Genomic DNA, 19,598 nt, shown 5'->3' on the forward strand with positions numbered 1-19,598 from the left:
GAACATTGCCTAGTACCTACTTATGCAGAAAAGCCCGTTAGCCACCTGAAAATCCAAGATGGCGGCCGTTTTTCAAGATGGCTGTCTTATGAAAGCTAAAACAAGGTTGTCAGTGTAGAACTTGAATTGCTGAACATATTTTAATGATGTCTTTATGCAAATGCATGTGTTTTGGCATGACAAATTCTATGATGTCAATACAAATGAAATATGGCTTCCAGTTTTCAAGATGGTGGGCCAATTTTGACTAATATTATCTGTTTTCTGTTGCAATTCGATCAGAAATTAAGTTTCTAAATTTTAACTGGATTAAAATCTAAAAAAAAAAAAACATTTATAAAAAATGTTTATGATGATCGCCGATCTACAAGCTCATAATGCGATGTGACACATTGTGAGGTCAAAAAACACATAAAAACGGCTTTTGTGGCAGCCATTTTGGAAAACGGCAGCCATATTGTTTTTTTTGCGTGGCTAACAGGCTTTTTTGAAAAAATAGACCTAGAACATACTACTTTGTGCAAAATTTGGCGCTTGTCTCACAAAGTGAGCGATCGTTTCACTAATGTGCCTGGCTACTGGAAGGACAACCTTAACTGTCGTAGAGGACCAAGAGTAAATCTGTTCCCAGCAACTGGTGTCTCGATGTGCTCTACACGCTTTTCCACACCAGTGTTCAAAGACCAGAGATGGAAAAATCCCCTGAGGACTTGGGACTGAAGAGTTGGAGAATATTTCTATGTTGTCAAACTCTAAGTGGACTTGTCATCTCCTCGTAGCAAGCAGACGGGACTGCATGGACACTACTCAGCGTCCGTTTGGCTGCTTTGTCTTTGTAGGTGAAGCAGTTTTTACCTCATTTTATTGAAATGAAATCCATCTTTGCATCGGAAAAAAACTAATTCCAGCTCCTCTGACATGGACATGTTGAAATCTGCTTTATTCTGTGGTGTTTCCCCCTTTTTTCACCTGGAAAAGGGTCCAGGTGTCCACAGGTTTTAAGTGTTTTCTGGATGTGCGTTCCTTTTCTTTTTTCCTCTGTGCTACTGAGATTAGCCCCACACTAGTGGTGTGTAGGTGGGTGCGGTTGGGTTCCTGGGTCTTTTTTTGAAAATGGAAATGACCTCTCTGACTGTATTGAGGAGTTCTGATTGTTCCTGACAGATGCAATCAATCGTACCTGTAAGCACCATTTGTAGAGGATCTCTGGATCAAGTCTTTTTCTCAGGTGGTTTTGTGCCTTTAGTAGAGTCTGTCCAGTTCTACAGCCTTTAAAGGATTATGTGAAGCCAATGCTTCTGGGGCTCATCCTGTGTTTTCAGATTGAAATGGAGAGGGTTTTTGTAATTTGTTCACATGGCTAAGCTACGTTTTCTAGATAGTCTCTCATTCATGCTCCTCCACCATTCTATTCAATTTTCTATTCAATTCAATTTTATTTATATAGCATCTAATACAACAGAGTTGTCTCTAGACGCTTTCCAGAGACCCATACCCAGAACATGACCCCCTGAGCAGTTATTACATAAACAATGGCAGGTAAAAACCTTAAGCCAAACAGTGGCAAGGAAAAACTCCCCTTTAGGAGGGAAGAAACCTTGAGCAGGACCAGGCTCATAAGGGGGGACCCTCCTGCCGAGGGCCAGACTGGTGGGTCAGGGACGGCAACAGCACAGCAGGCAGGTGGAAGCAGCAACGGGATGACCAGGGGTGGGGACCGCAGGCCAGCACGCAGCTCCCGAAGCTCCGGCCCAATCAGCAAGTCCCAGGTTGGGGTGCAGGGTCCGGGAAAGACTTGTGCTCCGTAATGCAAGCTACAAGCCACCCACGACCACCTGCAGAGAGAGAAAAGGGAGGAGAAGGGGGGCCAGCAACGGGATGACCAGGGGTGGGGACCGCAGGCCAGCACGCAGCTCCCGAAGCTCCGGCCCAATCAGCAAGTCCCAGGTTGGGGTGCAGGGTCAGGGAAAGACTTGTGCTCCGTAATGCAAGCTACAAGCCACCCACGACCACCTGCAGGTTCCGGTGTCCGGCAAAGGATGCTGCAACATGGACAAAAGAGAGAAAAGGGAGGAGAAGGGGGGGCCAGCACAAGAAACTACAGGAGCGACTCTGACACACTAAAGTTTACACTACCTAGAGATTTACCAACACCAGCTAGAGGTTTACTAAACACTAACTATAGGCTTTACTAAACAGAAATGTTTTAAGTTTAGTTTTAAAGGTGGAGGTGGTGTCAGCCCCCTTAACCCAGATTGGAAGTTGGTTCCATAGTAGTGATGGGGTTTTTCCCAAAGTCAAGTTACCAAACATCAGCGAGGGGTTCATAGACCTTTGTTGGGGGCAACTAAACAACCACTCAAGAAAAACATGCTAATACACAGTAGAGGTCAAAGAGACCCCAACAACCCAGAAGATCAGTGATATGCATGTCTCAACAGCCTGTAAACCTGAAACTCCCGAGTCAGAACAGAAGAGCTCTTTCAGGTGAGAAGTTAATGGTCCCCGTTTTCTGTCCAAGCTTACAAGGACAATAATAATTAAAGCTGCAAGCAGCGATGAACAGGCCCTCGCACCCTTGTGCACTTTCAGGCTGCAGTGGAAGCGCTTGTATGACTTGCATGTAGATTCTTCGCGTCTGGACATTTAGCGGATTGTCATGTCCAAGAAACCTTAAGTTGTGTTTAGTTTTGTCTTGTGTCTATGTTGTCCCGTGGCTTCCTGTTTTATTTTGATACTCACCTTCTCCCTCTCGTTTCAGATCCTGACTTCCCCCCTTTGTGTGATTTTGCAGTTTTGAGAATTTTCCTCTGTGGAGTGATTTTTTTGTTGATACTTTGCATTAAAAGATTGTTTTATATTGAACTTGTCTCCGGTCGTGCATTTGGGTCCAGGTCTTAGATCTGTCGTGACAGTACGAACTGGCCAGCATGGACCCGAGATACTTGAACTCCTCCACCTGAGGCAGGACTTCTCCACCCACCCGGAGAAGGCACGCCACCCTTTCCCGATGGAGAACCATGGCCTCGGTTTTGGAGGTGCTGATTCTCATCCCTGCTGTGTCGCACTCGGCCTCAAACCGCCCCAGCACATGCTGAAGGTCCCGGTCCCATGAAGCATCCAGGACAACATCATCCGCAAAAAGCAGAGATGAAATCCTGAGGTTCCCAAACCGGATCCCCTCCGGCCCCTGGCTGCGCCTAGAAATCCTGTCCATAAAAATTATGAACAGGACCGGTGACAAAGGGCAGCCCTGCCGGAGTCCAACATGCACCGGGAACCAGTCTGACTTACTGCCGGCAATGTGAACCAAACTCCTGCTCCGATCATATAGAGACCGGACAGCCCTTAATAGAGGGCCCCGGACTCCATACTCACCCCACAGAATGGCACGAGGGACACGGTCAAATGCCTTCTCCAGATCCACAAAGCACATGTAGACTGGTTGGGCAAATTCCCATGAACCCTCGAGCACCCTGCGGAGGGTGTAGAGCTGGTCCAGTGTTCCACGACCGGGACGAAAACCGCATTGTTCCTCCTGAATCCGAGGTTCAACTATCGGCCGTAATCTCCTCTCCAGTACCCTGGCGTAGACTTTCCCGGGAAGGCTGAGAAGTGTGATCCCCCTGTAGTTGGAACACACTCTCCGGTCCCCCTTTTTAAAAGATCTGTAATTAATTAATTTAATTAATTGCTTTTTTAATGTCACCTAAAAATTGCTGAGAACAACTTGAGGTGTTTTCCTTTAAACTCATTACATTATTGTGGCGGATCAAAACATTGATATATAAATGTATGAAGTATTTTATTTATTCTTTTAACAGACTTAAACAGATGCATGAGCGTTGTTCTCCTCCAGTTTAGTTTGGGGAAGAGCGTTGCTGTGGCAACATCGTTGCTGCTAACGTTAGCCGTGGCTGCACTCGCGACCAGGTGCTTTGTGGCTAAACTTGAGCTGCTTTGGTGGTGAGCAAAGTCCTTTCCACAAAATCACACATCACTGTACCTTTATCAACGGTGCCGTCGGGGGGTTTTAGAAATATAAATTCCCCATTCACTGGACCAACAACTTTCACATGCTCCTCCATTTTCTCCTCTCTCTTCTCCGCTCCCCCCCCCCCCCCCCCCCCCCCCCATGCCCGTCCAGCTCATGGCTGTATTATATTAACCTGGATACCGGACATAAAAATGGCCGCCATTCATTTCAATGTAAGTTGCTCGCCTGTCGCATACGCCGAAAAAAGTTCCTGACTTCTGGGTTTACTTCCGCGTTATGGGGCCCATAGAGCATGTGCGGTTGAGTCACCTCCCATGATGCTCTGGGGCCTCCCATCATGCCCCGGGGCAATGAGAACGAGTATTAATATAATATGTATTAATATAATATCTTAATTAATGTATATTATTACATGTATAGTATTACATATATTATTAATGTATTAATATAATATAATTACATAATATATATTAATATAACACATCCATGGAATGCACGGACACGGCTGTGACGTCAGCCGTGACGTCACGCCCAGAAAGAGACTTTTCTTTGACTTTTCTGGCCGTTAGAAAACATTTTTGACGGATATAAAGTCCATGACTTAAAAATATAGAATACAAAGATTAGTAATTGCCGGTGATTACAGCTGGAGGTTCCTGTGAACAGTTTTAGAGGCTTCTCTTTAACTATTGCGGTCTATGGGAAAAAAGCTTTCTGGGCCCCATGGGATTTTTTGTTGCAGTACCGCGGCTGGCCACTGGGAAAAATCGGCCTGCCTTCTGATTGACCGGGGGGCTGATCCTGCTGCAATAGACGAATCCGGCGAAACCCGGAAGTCGAGCGGCCGCCATTACTGCGGTGGCGGCTCCGCTCCTCCGCTCCAGCCCATAAACATATATACGTATGGATCTATTACTCCGCTCCCTGCCAGGCTCTCTTAATGTATTTGTATCATCGGAACACTCCTGTCCCGTCACGTGCATTTGTTTTGATAGTGAATGAAGACGGGAGGGACTTTCAAAACTACTTTTCTGTTTCACCAAGTGAACAGACGGAACGCAAAAAAAGATGTTAAACTGCTGGAAAGGAACTGGAATTTACCTGGATACCTTAAACAAGGAAGCCAGGGAGCGGTATATGGAGAAAATAATGATTATTAACGGTTTGGGTTCATATGAAATCACTACTAAAGAATGAAGCTCCGATGAGGATTTACTGCCGCAGTTCTGCAGAACCACCGTCTTACTACCTTGTTTAGTGTTTGGCAGCTGCTTTGGTAAATGTTTGACTCGCCATGTGTTTCAATAAATTAGTACAATATAACAACATACAGTACATCTTTTTTATTACTCTTACTTCTCTTTTCTTTTTTTTTATGCTAAAGAGGCTCCGATGGCGTGAGCAATATTTTTCTTTTCCTCGTGAGATTATTTTTTTCTTCTGCAGCTACAAATAGAGTTGATATTTTTTCCTCAACAAACTAGTTTTATCTGCAGATTGGGGTTATGTATGTATGTATTCTGTATCATCCGGAGCTGAGATAGTTCTGCCCTTCAATTAGAGACCTGTAATTGCGGTTTTTTTCGTCATCGGACGCCAGGCGATCAATAAAATATTCTTGGATACCTAAAATAAAACAAAACATAAACAGGTAATATTTAATTGTGCAGACGTGCCTCGTAAGGAGAGGAGGTGGAGAGAGCTATATTACAGTGTTTAATCATACACTCCCTTATCTCCCTATTCCTCTATTCTTTCCTGCTTATCGCTCAAACAAATCATTATTTATAAATTAACATCAGCATTAATTTAAGATACCTTCATTATTTATGGAAGGCCACTGTCTAACATCATCAATCCAGCTATAATGATGCTGTAGAGCGTCAGGTTACAATAACAGCGCTGCGGTGGCAGATTGACACCTGCCACCGCAGCGATGGCGCCGCCGCAAGATGGCGGCGCACACAAACCGGTCGCCGGATTCGTGTATCAAATGTGCATTTCACTTCTTTTTCACATTCTCTGTCAGTCATTAGTTCAGCAATAATCGCCTTTAGTTTGCTTGCTTTATTTAATTGAGCTTTTCTTGATTTTTGCAGATTGTCTAATTTATCCATCAATGCTTTTGCTGTGAGTTGCCGTGCACGTTTTGTAGTTGCTCCTGTCTCCGGATATGTTTCCATATTTTTTTCAGATGAGTCGCCGTTTAAATGCGCTTTGATGTTCTCACTCTGCCCTTTATTACCATCGACTTCATTGTCCATTGGATTAGGTTCAGAAAGCGCTTTTTCACTTTGCAGTTCATCATCCATTGTGCGTCGGTATTTGTAAGAAACAGTAGTACTCACAGCTTGACAGTTGCGCTGGTTGTAGTGATGTCCCACTGACCTGTTTGTCCTTTTCCTTTTTTTTTTTTTTTTTTTTTTTTACTCACGGATTGTAACGAAAGTAATCCATTTCAAACTCCGCTTGTCAGCTGATCGCCCGGTGCGGCTCGGTTCCAGTCAAGCGGCACCGCATCAGATCCAACTGTATCCAATTGCAGCAGTCTCCTAGTAGCGCTGCTTCTCCATTTACAACTGTCCCATTGACAAATCTCACGCGCTTCTTCTTAGCGAGTTTGTGACTTTTTGTTATGACGATTGCTACTCAAAAGTCCTTCAGGGATTGCTTTACCGAGACATAGAAGGTTTGACGCGTGAACTCAATTACACATTCTGTTTATTCCAGTATAAACATAATCCAAGTGTGCATGGCTACACGGTCACAAACTGTGAGCTCATCCCGGTCTCAATCACCTGCAATCAGTTACACCTGCACCCGTGAGCGCACCTAAATCACCTCTTGCACCCATACACCACCTAGCGTTCAATATGTGAACACAACTAAATAAACAACAAACTATTAATGATCAAACATGTATAATGGCTGCAACAGACAAGCATATACTTTTATAACAAGTAGCCAATTGTGAACTTACATTTATAAGTACGGAAAGCGCTCCCGCGCTCCCCCGCCTCCTGTTCAGCTGCCATTTTTTCTTCTTTTTTCTTCTTCTCCTTCTTCTCCTCAGACAAAACATGTGTTCGAAATCGCCCCCTATCCCCTATATAGTGCACTACATAGTGTGCACGCCATTTTGTAGTGCTGTTCGAATTCTCTTCACTACTTTTCGTCCACTACCTCGTTCACTATAAAATACCCACAATGCACCGCAAAAGTTAGTGTACAAGCCATGTACCCAATACATGTTCTATAATACATCCATGCAATACATCCATGCATGTACCCTACTTTTTACTCCCGTATACCACAATGCAATGCGGTCATGTTTTGTCTGAGGAGAAGAAGGAGAAGAAGAAAAAATGGCAGCTGAACAGGAGGCGGGGGAGCGCGGGAACGCTTTGCTTACTTATAAATGTAAGTTCACAATTTGCGACTTGTTATAAAAGTATATGCTTGTCTGTTATTTTCAAAAGGGACAGATGATGATATTGAGGGCCTGATTAAGCTGCGTATGCAGCTTAACAGGCTCTTCTCGGGGCGGCGTAACGCCGCGTTTCATGGATGGGAGTAAGCAAACACATTTCAGTGATAGCATTATGTTTTTCCTTAGTGGATTTTATTTTGTCAAATTATGCTAGTCCTAACCTCGAATTACCTGTGTAAATATGTGCATTGTACTCTGTAAATCGTGACAAAAAATGTAGGGAAATCTAACAATTATGAGGTTGATATGATGTTATTAAACCATGGTAAAGAAACAACATGCACATCCGCTTACCCTGTTTATAAGCATCTAAGAGCCATCGCATAAAACGTCATGCTTAATAAATTACACTTGCATGGGAGCCCCTATGGTGTGCAGACCTTTTTCTTATTTTTCGTTGACATGATGTTATACAATTTAAACAGTAACACGTAGGTATATTTAATATTATATTTGATGGATGCATGAAATTAATACTTGTCTTGTATTTCTTAGGGTTGTCCTGAAAGAAATGGGGCTGGAGGGGGTGATATCCCCAGCCAGGGCTGGGAAGAAATGGGAAAATTAAAAAAAACAAAAAACTTACAAGGTAAGATTTGTCTCTTTGTAAAAAACATTCTTAACTTGTAATACGTTTGCTTTGTATTTTACAGTTGCTGTCATCTCCAGCTCCCTCCAGAATGATTCCCTTGGGTGGGGAAGACTGTTCTTAAGACCTTTTTATTGAAGCTTTTTTCAAAGTAATAAATAATGAATTAAAAATTGTTATTGAATTCATATTTGTCTTTCCTGGTTGAAATGTTCCTTTTATGAGTTTAAGTGTGTTTTAAGGTATATAAATACAGGATGCTGCAGGTATTTTAGATGATTTATCAGTTAATTGCTTACATTATTTATTACTATTCAATGGTACAATGGTGATTCATTACTCTAACATTTTTTATTTATTTGTTTTAAAATGTTGCAGTGGAAAGCCGAAATGATAAATTCAAATGTACAGTTACTCACAAGCAGTACTCGAGTTGATGGGGGATGGCATCCCCCCTGAAATAAAAACGGTCAAAATCATCCCCCCTTTCCATCCATTATGTCATTTCATCAATGAATGTGGTTTTACTGCTATTTCAACATTTAGTCATTGCCAGAAAAATAACTTATTTGACAATTTTCACCTGTTTCAAGTAAATCTTCACTTGAAATAAGTAGAAAAATCTGCCAGTGGGACAAGATTTATCTTCTCATTACAAGCAATAAAATCTTGTTCCACATGCAGATTTTTCTACTTATTTTAAGTGAAAATCTACTTGAAACAGGAGAAAATTGTTGTTTTTTCCAGTAATGAGTCTTGTTTTAAGTGTAATGAGAGTTTTTTACTAAAATTAGACATTTTAACTAGAAATAAGGCAAATATTTTTGTTAAGATTTAGAGTTTTTGCAGTGATCCATTTTACTTATCCTGTGAAGGACAGAGTCATATTGATAAGTTCAGAAAAGTGTTTTTTATTGTTGTGTTTTGATGTATTTGATATAAGCCAAGTGGATATTTAAAGCTTACAGAAGGCTGCATTTAACTGCTGCTATGTCATTCCTGCAGTATTTCTGCAGGTGTTTTGGTCAGTGCTATTATTTGTAATATTTTATATTATTTGTAATCAGCACAAATTATCTGTCCCCATATGATAAAATCCACCACCATTTTTTTTTTTCAACTCGGGTACTGCTCACAAGCCAATTCCCTGTCAGGATATGAGAAACCATTAAACACTCCTAACAAGCTGAAATTACAAATACAAGTATTGTTGCAAGTACTCGAACGAATTAATCAATGATAACCGCAGTTGGTGATTAATGTAATAACTGGTTAATTAGTAATTTAATTTAACTCGTGTTAAATATAAATACATTGGTAATTTGAGACTTTTATAACTTTGAGTTGATGTAACTGGAGTTATTAAATGAAATTCGAGGACATTTCAATGTTATTCAATGGATACTTAACTAAATAAATGAAAACATAAATCATAAATCAACCTCAGGAATCATATTTCTTAGATGTATCAAAGCAATCGTCGGTTAAATGCCAGCAGCCAGTAGCTAACGGTACCGTTGCTAACGGTAGGTCGGACGTACTAAATAGGTTTTAGCTCGTGCAATGTCGTGAGCAGTTATAGCTGAGGATTGGATCACACAACAGTAGTTGACAAAAGCACACTTCTACACCATTCATTTTCAACAATTTATTGACACAGAAGTATCAGATCCCGGAGCAGTTCGGAGCATGGTTCGGAGTGTTTACATGTTGCATGTCGCGTCCGCTACGTCACAGGAACATCCGGCGCATTTACTGACGCAAACACGTTAAAAAAATGTACATTGTAGTGTCCGAAATCTCCTCTGGTCATCCACTACATAGTGCACTATGTAGTGTACACTATGTAGGGAGTAGGGAGTGAGTGAACGAGTGGATGATTTCGAACACAGCTCATGACTGCATTGCATTGTGGTATACGGGAGTTAAAAAGTAGGGTACATGCGTTATATAATAGATCCATGGGTACATGGCATGGGTACATGGCTTGTACACTAACTTTTGCGGTGCATTGTGGGTATTTTATAGTGAACGAGGTAGTGGACGAAAAGTAGTGAAGAGAATTCGAACAGCACTAGAAAATGGCGTGCACACTATGTAGTGCACTCATGGATGTATTGAGTGCACTATATAGGGGATAGGGGGCGATTTCGAACACAGAGTACTAGAGAGAGAGAGTGGCGACAACGGAAGTTCAAAAAGCTGGACGATCACGTGGTCCATGTAGCGCCCAGCGCCCCAAAGTTCCCGGAAGTGCTGGCGGGCAATTCAAAAACTTGAGGAAAACCACGACAATCAGTAAAGAATGTCAATAAATGTTTCGCTTTCGAATATTTTTATGCTTATGTTAATAGATTTGAACTCTGTTAGAAGTTTACTCAACCTGTACATTCTTTGACAACAACAATAAAATCGTAATATATCTGTTGATTTTAAACTTAAGACGTGAGTGAGGCAGAGTGACAGATGACAATGATTTTCCAATTGACTACTACACAATAAGCCTGACTCACAACATATATAATCAATGTGTTCTAATAAGAAATCTGTGGCAAATAAATTAAATTCTATCTAGAGTTATATCACTGTTTAACTGTTACCTATTCTTCCTTATAAATGTAAGATATACTGTATGCTTGTGTTAATTGCTTTGACCTGTTGTCTCTTTGCTAAACCATGTAAATTCTGTACATTTACACGTGTGATACTTCCTTTTTTAAGTTTCAGACTTGAGTGAGGCAGGATAACAGGTGATTAACAATAAATCTGGATTCCCAACAGCATAATTGTCAAATTAAAAATGAATTTGAATTAATTGCAAATAAACTGAATTCTACCATTTGCTACCTATTGTTACCTATACCTTTATAATTATATATGCTTATGTTAACTTCTAAATCTGTTACCTTTACTAAACCAATATTTTCTCTCTCTTTTTTTTAACTTTCAGTTAGGCAGACTAACAGTTGACCCACAATGATTTTGGCTTTTATCTGATCTCATTTACCTAGTGTTTTTAGCTATGTATTGTGTGTACTTCTTTAGCTCTTTTATCATCTCTAAAACTTTAATCCATTTTAGTGACTTTTTACTTTATGTTATTTATTATTCATCTTAAGTTTTATATATATTTCTCTAAAATTTTACACTTTTAGGCATTTCTTACTTTCTTTTAATCTTTCAGTTTTTAGCTCCAGTGTTTCCTCAGGGGGGTCGTTCACACTGGGAGGTGTGCCTGCTCCGCCCATGGGGGTGTCGTCATGGGGGTCCCTCAGGCCTGGGTAGCTGGGGGGGGGGTCCACCTTCTGTGTGGGGTCTGCCCCGGTCTGTCCGGGTTGGGGGGGTCTCTGTGGGGATGCTTCTGGTGGTCGTGGTCGGTGATGCCTCTCGGTGTGGACGGCCACCCATAGGTAGTGTTTTCCTCACCTGGATCGTGAGTGCTAAGCCATGTCACCAGTCCACTTACTGTGTGTGTGTGTGTGTGGGTGTGGGCGTGTGAGTGTGTGCACATGTATATGAGTGTGAGTGAGTGTGTGTGTACGCGTGGGGGGTGGGGTCATATGGAATGTTTTAAATTGTGTTTTATTGTTATTTTATTCTGCATGTAAAGCACCATGTGTTGCATTTTATATTGTATGATTTGGCGCTATACAAATAAAATAAAGTTTAATGATTTGTCAATTGACTACACACAATAAGTTGGGACTTGCAACAGCATAATAACTGTATTCTAATATTTGAATTCATTGCAAATAAATTGAGTTCTATCACTATTTAACTGTTCTTGCTTATCAAACTTACTGTACTGATGGATGCATAGTAAATCACAGTCCTTTTTTCCCAACGCACTGAAGACCACAATGAAACAAACAGATCAGCAGCATTGCAAGCTGTTTGTCTCATTTCTGCTATGTTGTCCTTGATACAGTATTTATATATATATATATATATATATGTATATATATATATATATATATATATATATATATATATATATATATATATATATATATATATATATATATATATATATATATATATATATATACATACATACACACACACACACACACACACACACACACACACACACACACACACACACACGTGAGGTAATCACATTCAAACAATGCATTTGCACTTTTGCACACTTTCAAATACCAGACCATTAGGAAATTTGGGCCTTTTTTTAATTCAAAAAATAGAAAAAAGAACAGGAAAACAATGAACAACAAACCAAGGGAAGTTAGGTTGCAAACTGGAGGGAAAAAATGAGAGCAAACAAACAAAAGATGTTAATGGTAGCAAGACCTAAACAAAGTTGAATATCAGGCTGGAACAGAACAGCTGAAGCTCTCTCTCTAGTACTCTAGACTCCCCTGCCTCCTAAAAACAGATCTCATGTCAAGTCGTAGTTTCTGCCTCCACCTAGCGGCTAAGACTGAAAAGTGCAGTTCAAACGAATGCGTGAATCTTGTATCCCGCGAGTGAAACAGCCATGTTAATTTGGGACCAACTGTAACAAGCTCCTGAGAGAGGTCCGAGCTCACAAGGGTTGCAACAGACGGGGAACCATGTCGACTGTGATTGTGTTGGTTCTGTTCTGGACCAGGCTCGGCGTGGCCTCGCAGGTCTGGCATGGACAGCAGCCTGCAGGAACAGGTCAGACTGAATCGCATCTTTTTTTATATATTGTTTGTTTTCTCTCATCTTTGAGTAAAAATCTTATACTTTCCCCCCCAACTCAGAGCACAGATTCACAACGGCAGACTCAGTTTCCACCGTACGTCACCGTACAACCTGCTTTGTGGATGACTTTGCAGCAGCACTGCAGGAAGCTTCGGAGAATGACGGTACACTCAAAAACAGCAGTTTGTCACTGTTTGGCTCATCGTATCATTCAGCAGGCTCAGCCTTATCAGAGCTCACTGAGGAAATAAGAAACAAGAGGGAAGGCTTGAAGGTTTTGCATCCAGTTGCAGGTACAGTTCCTTCTGACTCTGCTTTTGTTTGATTGTTAAACTTTTCCTTTTGCATCACATACTGGTTTCCTCTTCAGAGCCTGTCTCAGAGGAAGACGAGCAAGGGACAATCGCAGTGACATTTGACGTCCCACAGTCCCCATTGCTCAGGCTAAAGCCGGTTCTGCTCTTCGTCCTTGAAAGTCCTTTCCCAGGCAGAGACTTGGACATCACCTTCACCAGTCATTCGCTGCAGCCGCACACGCAGGTGAAGAACTGCCATGCTGGATTGCTGCATGGACTGTGTTGTTAAATCTGTTGCAAAAATGTCTAAATTTGTTTTTATGTATGCAGTATCGCCAGTGATGTTTCAAAAGAAACACAAAAGAATCAAACTTCCAGATCCCCCCTACAGTAAATGCTTCTCTCTTGTCTCTTTTCTAGTCTGCGTCCATTTCAGAAAGTACACGTTATATACTACTGACTGGAAAACCGTCTGAGAGCACTGCTGAGCAGAAATGGCGGATTTCTGTTGATGCAAATACTCCTGATATGAGTGAGATGTGATTTTATTTTTTTGTCAATGCCTAACTTAATGCACCCCCCCCCCTCTAAAATTTCCTCTCATTGCAGAGCAAAACATGAGAGACAGCCTTATTGGTGGAAAATCAGGAAGTACCTCCCGCATGACACTGCTTCTGCTTTTTTTAGGAGAAACAGGATCTGAAACCAGGTTACCAGTACTTTAACTTTCATGTTCCGCCTTTGTGATGAAGCGTTGCCGCGGTGGTGCTCTGTTTCATCCCCTGCTCTCTGTTGCAGACATGCCGCTACTCAGACTTCCTTCCTCTGTGCGCTGAGGCGCTTCCTAGATTGTGTCCTCCCTCAGGAGCTCACCGGGTCCCCCTCAGTCCACCTGGACTCCTTACAGTCCCTGCCTCCCTTGAGGCTCGGCTTGTCCTCCAGCGAGACCCTGCTGGTGGGACTCATCAACTCCTCCACCCCCACCATCTTCTCCTTCAATAATTGGGCCTCCAAGTTTCCAGCCCGTCAAGAACAACTGGCCCTGTCCCCCACATTGCTGCAAGAGCTTGGCCAGAGGTTGGAGCAGAGTGAGATGCAAATACTGGAGTTAATACGTGATGGGAAAGTGGCTGACAGTGGCACAGAGAGGCTAAGGAAACTCAAAGATCTCTGTGGTTTCCAGAGAAATGAACCAGCAACAGGTGATGTGTATACTGGAAAAACATGAAAAGCATGAAATGATGTCAACATAGTCTTGAATATCAACTTTTAAACTGATCCATCTGTTTTCTGTTGCACTTTCAACAGGAGAGAAACAATACTGTGCATTTCTTCTGCTGAAAGCCCTCCAGATGGTAGGCCACACGTATGACGTGCAGAGCAGGCTGCGGGCCACCAGAGCGGGCCCCAGAAACCCCTCCGGGCCCGTCGTATGTGGCTTGAAGAGCCTCACTGTGTCCTTTGACAAGCTCTTCTTGGGGCCGACGAATGCCAACATCAACAACTGTCACGGCTTGTGTACTTTCCCACTGATCAATGGCAACAACCACGCTGTGCTGCTCAACTCCCACACCGAGGACAGCGGCACGGACGAGCGTGCACCGTGCTGCGTGCCCGTCGCCTATGACCCCCTGGTGGTCGTGGACTTGAACAACGAAGGCTCCTTTCTGTCCATTAAGCCAGATATGATAGTAAAGGAGTGTGGATGTCGATAAAGCAGTTGCAGAATTTTCTTTGATGTAACTCTCACTGATCATCACATTTGTTGAGGAAAAAAGAGATTAATTTGTCACTTTATTGTCACTATTTTCATGCAATAGCTGTTTAGGTATACTAGTTCATTTTAGTCAACATTGGTCTCTTCAGACTATGATTTTACATTAATGATGGGTGATGCACACGTGTTTCTCACTTTTTAATTGAGGATTTTCAAGGTCTTTCTTTTAACAGAAATGTTTTATGGAATAATAAACCATATAAGTTCTATGTACTGACAATATTTTATAAAATTATGATCCTACAGTGTGTTGGTTTATTTATCTGACATGTAATTTTCTCCAAATTATCAATTTTAACATTTAAAGTTTAAATTATTATTTAATTATTTGTTCTCCCTTTAAAGCAACCTTGGGTTCCTTGAAAGGCGCTATATACCGGTAAGTGCAAGAATTATTATTATTATTATTATTATTATTATTATTATTAGGGCCCGAGCACCTTCAGTGCGAAGGCCCTATTGTATCTGTAGGAATTATTTGTATTTTTTTAGGGCCCGAGCACTTGCAGTGCGAAGGCCCTATTGTATTTGCAGGAATTTTTATTATTATTATTATTAGGGCCCGAGCACCTTCAGTGCGAAGGCCCTATTGTATCTGTAGGAATTTTTATTATTAGGGCCCGAGCACCTTCAGTGCGAAGGCCCTATTGTATTTGCAGGAATTTTTATTATTATTATTATTATTATTATTATTATTTTCCTGACAAAGTGAAGGCCTTTTTGCCCCCCTTAACATGCCCAAAAAGTCACCAAATTTTGCACCCTAGTCAGGCCTGGCGAAAAATTTGATATTTAAAGGTTTGCATTAATAGGCGTGGCAAAATGGCTCAACAGCGCCCCCTTTAAAACTTTGTGCCTCAAGCCCCACGATACGTTTTGACGTACATGCACGAAAATCGGTACACACCTGTATCATGGGACAACTTAAACAAAAGTCTCTTGGGGTCATGCCCGAAACCGAACAGGATGTCGGCCATTTTGAATTAGTCGTGTCATATTGGCGAAATTTATGCCATTCCTTCGAAAGTTAATTCAGCCCGAACCGTAACGTGCCCCCAAGTGTGTTATACATCAAAATGTGCGTCTCCATCCTGCGACAACACGCATTACTTTTCTCTTTCAAAAGCGTTACCGTGGCGACGCTAGACGCCAAAAAGCGCGCCCACCCTTCATCTGGTTGGTTCAGACAGAAAAAACTTTGCGCCTCAAGCCCCAGAATACGGTGTGACGTACATGAACGAAAATTGGTACACTCCTGTATCATGTCGCAACTAAAAGAAAAGTCTCTTCGCGCCATGGCCGAAACCGAACAGGAAGTCGGCCATTTTGAACATTCTGAATTAATCGCGTAATTTTGGAGCAATATATGCCATTCCTTCGAGAGTTAATTCAGCCCCAACCGTATCGTGAACCCAGATGTGTTATACATCAAAATGTGCGTCTCCATGCTGCGACTACACGCATTACTTTTCTCTTTCAAAAGTGTTACCGTGGCGACGCTAGACGCCAACAAGCGCACCCCCCCTTCATCTGATTGGTCCATATTTGATAGTTCCCCAAAAGGCACCAAATTTGGCATGCAAGCCAGGCCTGGCGATAAATTTGATATTTCATGGTTTGCATTAATGGGCGTGGCAGAATGGCTCAACAGCGCCCCCCGGAAAACTTTGTGCCTCAAGCCCCACAATACGGTTTAACGTACATGCACGAAAATCGCTACACACCTTTATCATGGCACAACTTAAAGAAAAGTCTCTTGGAGCCATGGCCGAAATCAAACAGGATGTCGGCCATTTTGAATAAATTGTGTCATTTTGGCGAAATTTATGCCATTCCTTCGGCAGTTAATTCAGCCCGAACCGCAACGTGCACCCAGGTGTATTATACATCAAAATGTGCGTCTACATCCTGCAACACCACGCATTACTTTTCTCTTTCAAAAGTGTTACCGTGGCGACGCTAGACGCCAAAAGGCGCACCCCCACTTCATGTGATTGGTCCATATTTGATAGTTCTCCAAAAGTCACCAAATTTTGCATGCAAGCCAGACTTGGCGATAAATTTGATATTTCATGGTTTGCATTAATGGGCGTGGCCTAACGGCTCAACAGCACCCCCTAGAATACTTTTATCTGCCATAACTTTTGAATGGTTTGACATAGGAAGTTGTGGGTGGTGTCATGGGACTCTGTAATGAGTCCTTAAGCTTCGTTGGCCTTAATTAGCCCCGCCCCTTCTTCTGATTGGTTGTCCCTTTTTTCTGCTATAACTTTTTAATGGTTTGACTCCCGCTTCCTGATTCAAACGTCTGCCGGCCCCGCCCCCGACCAATCAGGGGCGAGTAGGGTGATGACGGCCCCGCCCCCCGACCAATCAGTGGCGAGTAGGGTGATGACGGCCCCGCTCCCCGACCAATCAGTGGCGAGTAGGGTGATGACGGCCCCGCTCCCCGACCGATCAGCTGTTGTAATGTGGTGATATCAGAAATAGTCCCGTGCTCAGCCCGGTTAGAACCTTGGTAGAATGGTTACAGAAAGAGTAATAATAAAATAGTAGTGTTTTACTAATATTTATACCTTACAAATATTTAAAAAATGAGGAAAAAAAATTCCAGACATTTTATTGGTATGTTGGTCTCTCCTAAGCCAGTAAGTCAAAGCGAAAGGAATGGCTGAGACATAGCTCACCCAGAGCATATCGGTCTTTGGTGCCAGAGGTCGGGAGTTCGAGCCTGGCTGTAGCCTATGATGAAATTTTTGTCAGCAATTTTTTTTTTTTTTTTTACATCAAAATGTGCGTCTCTGTCCTGCGACGACGCACATTACTTTTCTCTTTCAAAAGTGTTACCGTGGCGACGCTAGACGCGAAAAAGCGCGCCTCCCCTTCATCTGAACGGTCCATATTTGATAGTTCTCCAAAAGTCACCAAATTTTGCATGCAGGCCAGGCCTGGTGATAAATTTGATATTTCATGGTTTGCATTAATGGGCGTTGCCTAACGGCTCAACAGCGCCCCCTAGAATACTTTTCTCTGCCATAACTTTTGAAAGGTTTGACATAAAGAGTCGTGGGTGATGTCATGGGACTCGGTATTGAGTCCTTGTCCATAATTGGTGAAAATTAGCCCCGCCCCTTCTTCTGATTGGTCGTCCCGATTTTCTGCTATAACTTTTGAATGGTTTGACATAGAGAGTCGTGGGTGGTGTCATCAGATTCTGTATGGAGTCCTTGACCTTCATTGGCCTGAATTAGCCCCGCCCCTTCTTCTGATTGGTTGTCCCTTTTTTCTGCTACATCTTTTGAATGGTTTGACATAGGAAGTCGTGGGTGGTGTCATTTCTGATATGCTTATGGGGGCGGTGGCCGTGAGTGCGAGGGCCCGTTCATCGCTGCTTGCAGCTTTAATTATTATTATTATTATTATTTTCCTGACAAAAGGAAGGCCTTTTTGCCCCCCTAAACATGCCCAAAAACTCACCAAATTTTGCACCCAAGTCAGGCCTGGCGAAAAATTTGATATTTAATGGTTTGCATTAATGGGCGTGGTAAAATGGCTCAACAGCGCCCCCTTGAAAACTTTGTGCCTCAAGCCCCACGATACGGTTTGACGTACATGCACGAAAATCGGTACACACCTGTATCATGGGGCAACTTAAAGAAAAGTCTCTTGGCGTCATGCCCGAAACCGAACAGGATGTCGGCCATTTTGAATTAATCGTGTCATTTTGGCGAAATTTATGCCATTCCTTCGAAAGTTAATTCAGCCCGAACCGTAACGTGCCCCCAAGTGTGTTATACATCAAAATGTGCGTCTCCATCCTCCGACCCCACGCATTACTTTTCTCTTTCGAAAGCATTACCGTGGCGGCGCTAGACGCCAAAAAGCGCGCCCACCCTTCATCTGATCGGTTCAGACAGAAAAAACTTTGCGCCTCAAGCCCCATAATACGCTTTGACGTACATGAACGAAAATCGGTACACACCTGTATCATGTCGCAACTAAAAGAAAAGTCTCTTGGCGCCATGGCCGAAACCGAACAGGAAGTCGGCCATTTTGAACATTCTGAATTAATTGCGTAATTTTGGAGCAATATATGCCATTCTTCGAGAGTTAATTCAGCCCGAACCGTATCGTGAACCCAGATGTGTTATACATCAAAATGTGCGTCTCCATCCTGCGACTACACGCATTACTTTTCTCTTTCGAAAGTGTTACCGTGGCGACGCTAGACGCCAACAAGCGCACCCCCCCTTCATCTGATTGGTCCATATTTGATAGTTCCCCAAAAGGCACCAAATTTGGCATGCAAGCCAGGCCTGGTGATAAATTTGATATTTCATGGTTTGCATTAATGGGCGTGGCAAAATGGCTCAACAGCGCCCCCCGGAAAACTTTGTGCCTCAAGCCCCACAATACGGTTTGACGTACATGCACGAAAATCGCTACACACCTGTATCATGGCACAATTTAAAGAAAAGTCTCTTGGAGTCATGGCCAAAACCGAACAGGATGTCGGCCATTTTGAATAAATTGTGTCATTTTGGCGAAATTTATGCCATTCCTTCGAGAGTTAATTCAGCCCGAACCGTATCGTGCACCCAGGTGTGTTATACATCAAAATGTGCGTCTACATCCTGCGACACCACGCATTACTTTTCTCTTTCGAAAGTGTTACCGTGGCGACGCTAGACGCCAAAAGGCGCGCCCCCCCTTCATGTGATTGGTCCATATTTGATAGTTCTCCAAAAGTCACCAAATTT

The 19,598-nt window shown here is 42.5% G+C and overlaps 1 protein-coding gene across 1 annotated transcript; it reads left to right on the forward strand.

Moving 5' to 3' along the window:
- Positions 1 to 12,625: 12,625 nt before the first annotated feature.
- LOC133464564 (muellerian-inhibiting factor-like) lies at positions 12,626 to 14,776 on the forward strand. The gene is made up of 7 exons (XM_061746619.1): positions 12,626 to 12,738; positions 12,825 to 13,058; positions 13,136 to 13,305; positions 13,482 to 13,593; positions 13,671 to 13,770; positions 13,860 to 14,263; positions 14,370 to 14,776. Exons 1-7 carry the CDS (start codon positions 12,651 to 12,653, stop codon positions 14,774 to 14,776), a joined length of 1,515 nt encoding a protein of 504 aa, XP_061602603.1. The 5' UTR covers positions 12,626 to 12,650.
- Positions 14,777 to 19,598: the final 4,822 nt, after the last annotated feature.

This window comes from Cololabis saira, chromosome 18 (assembly GCF_033807715.1).
Source record: "Cololabis saira isolate AMF1-May2022 chromosome 18, fColSai1.1, whole genome shotgun sequence".
NCBI classification, from domain to species: domain Eukaryota; kingdom Metazoa; phylum Chordata; class Actinopteri; order Beloniformes; family Belonidae; genus Cololabis; species Cololabis saira.

Bases quoted from the DNA above. Each gene is read 5' to 3' on its own strand.
- LOC133464564 (XM_061746619.1), top strand. From the start codon at position 12,651: ATGTCGACTGTGATTGTGTTGGTTCTGTTCTGGACCAGGCTCGGCGTG. The intron at 13,771-13,859 runs GTTACCAGTACT...TCTCTGTTGCAG, and splicing joins GAAACAGGATCTGAAACCAG to ACATGCCGCTACTCAGACTT. The intron at 14,264-14,369 runs GTGATGTGTATA...CACTTTCAACAG, and splicing joins GAGAAATGAACCAGCAACAG to GAGAGAAACAATACTGTGCA.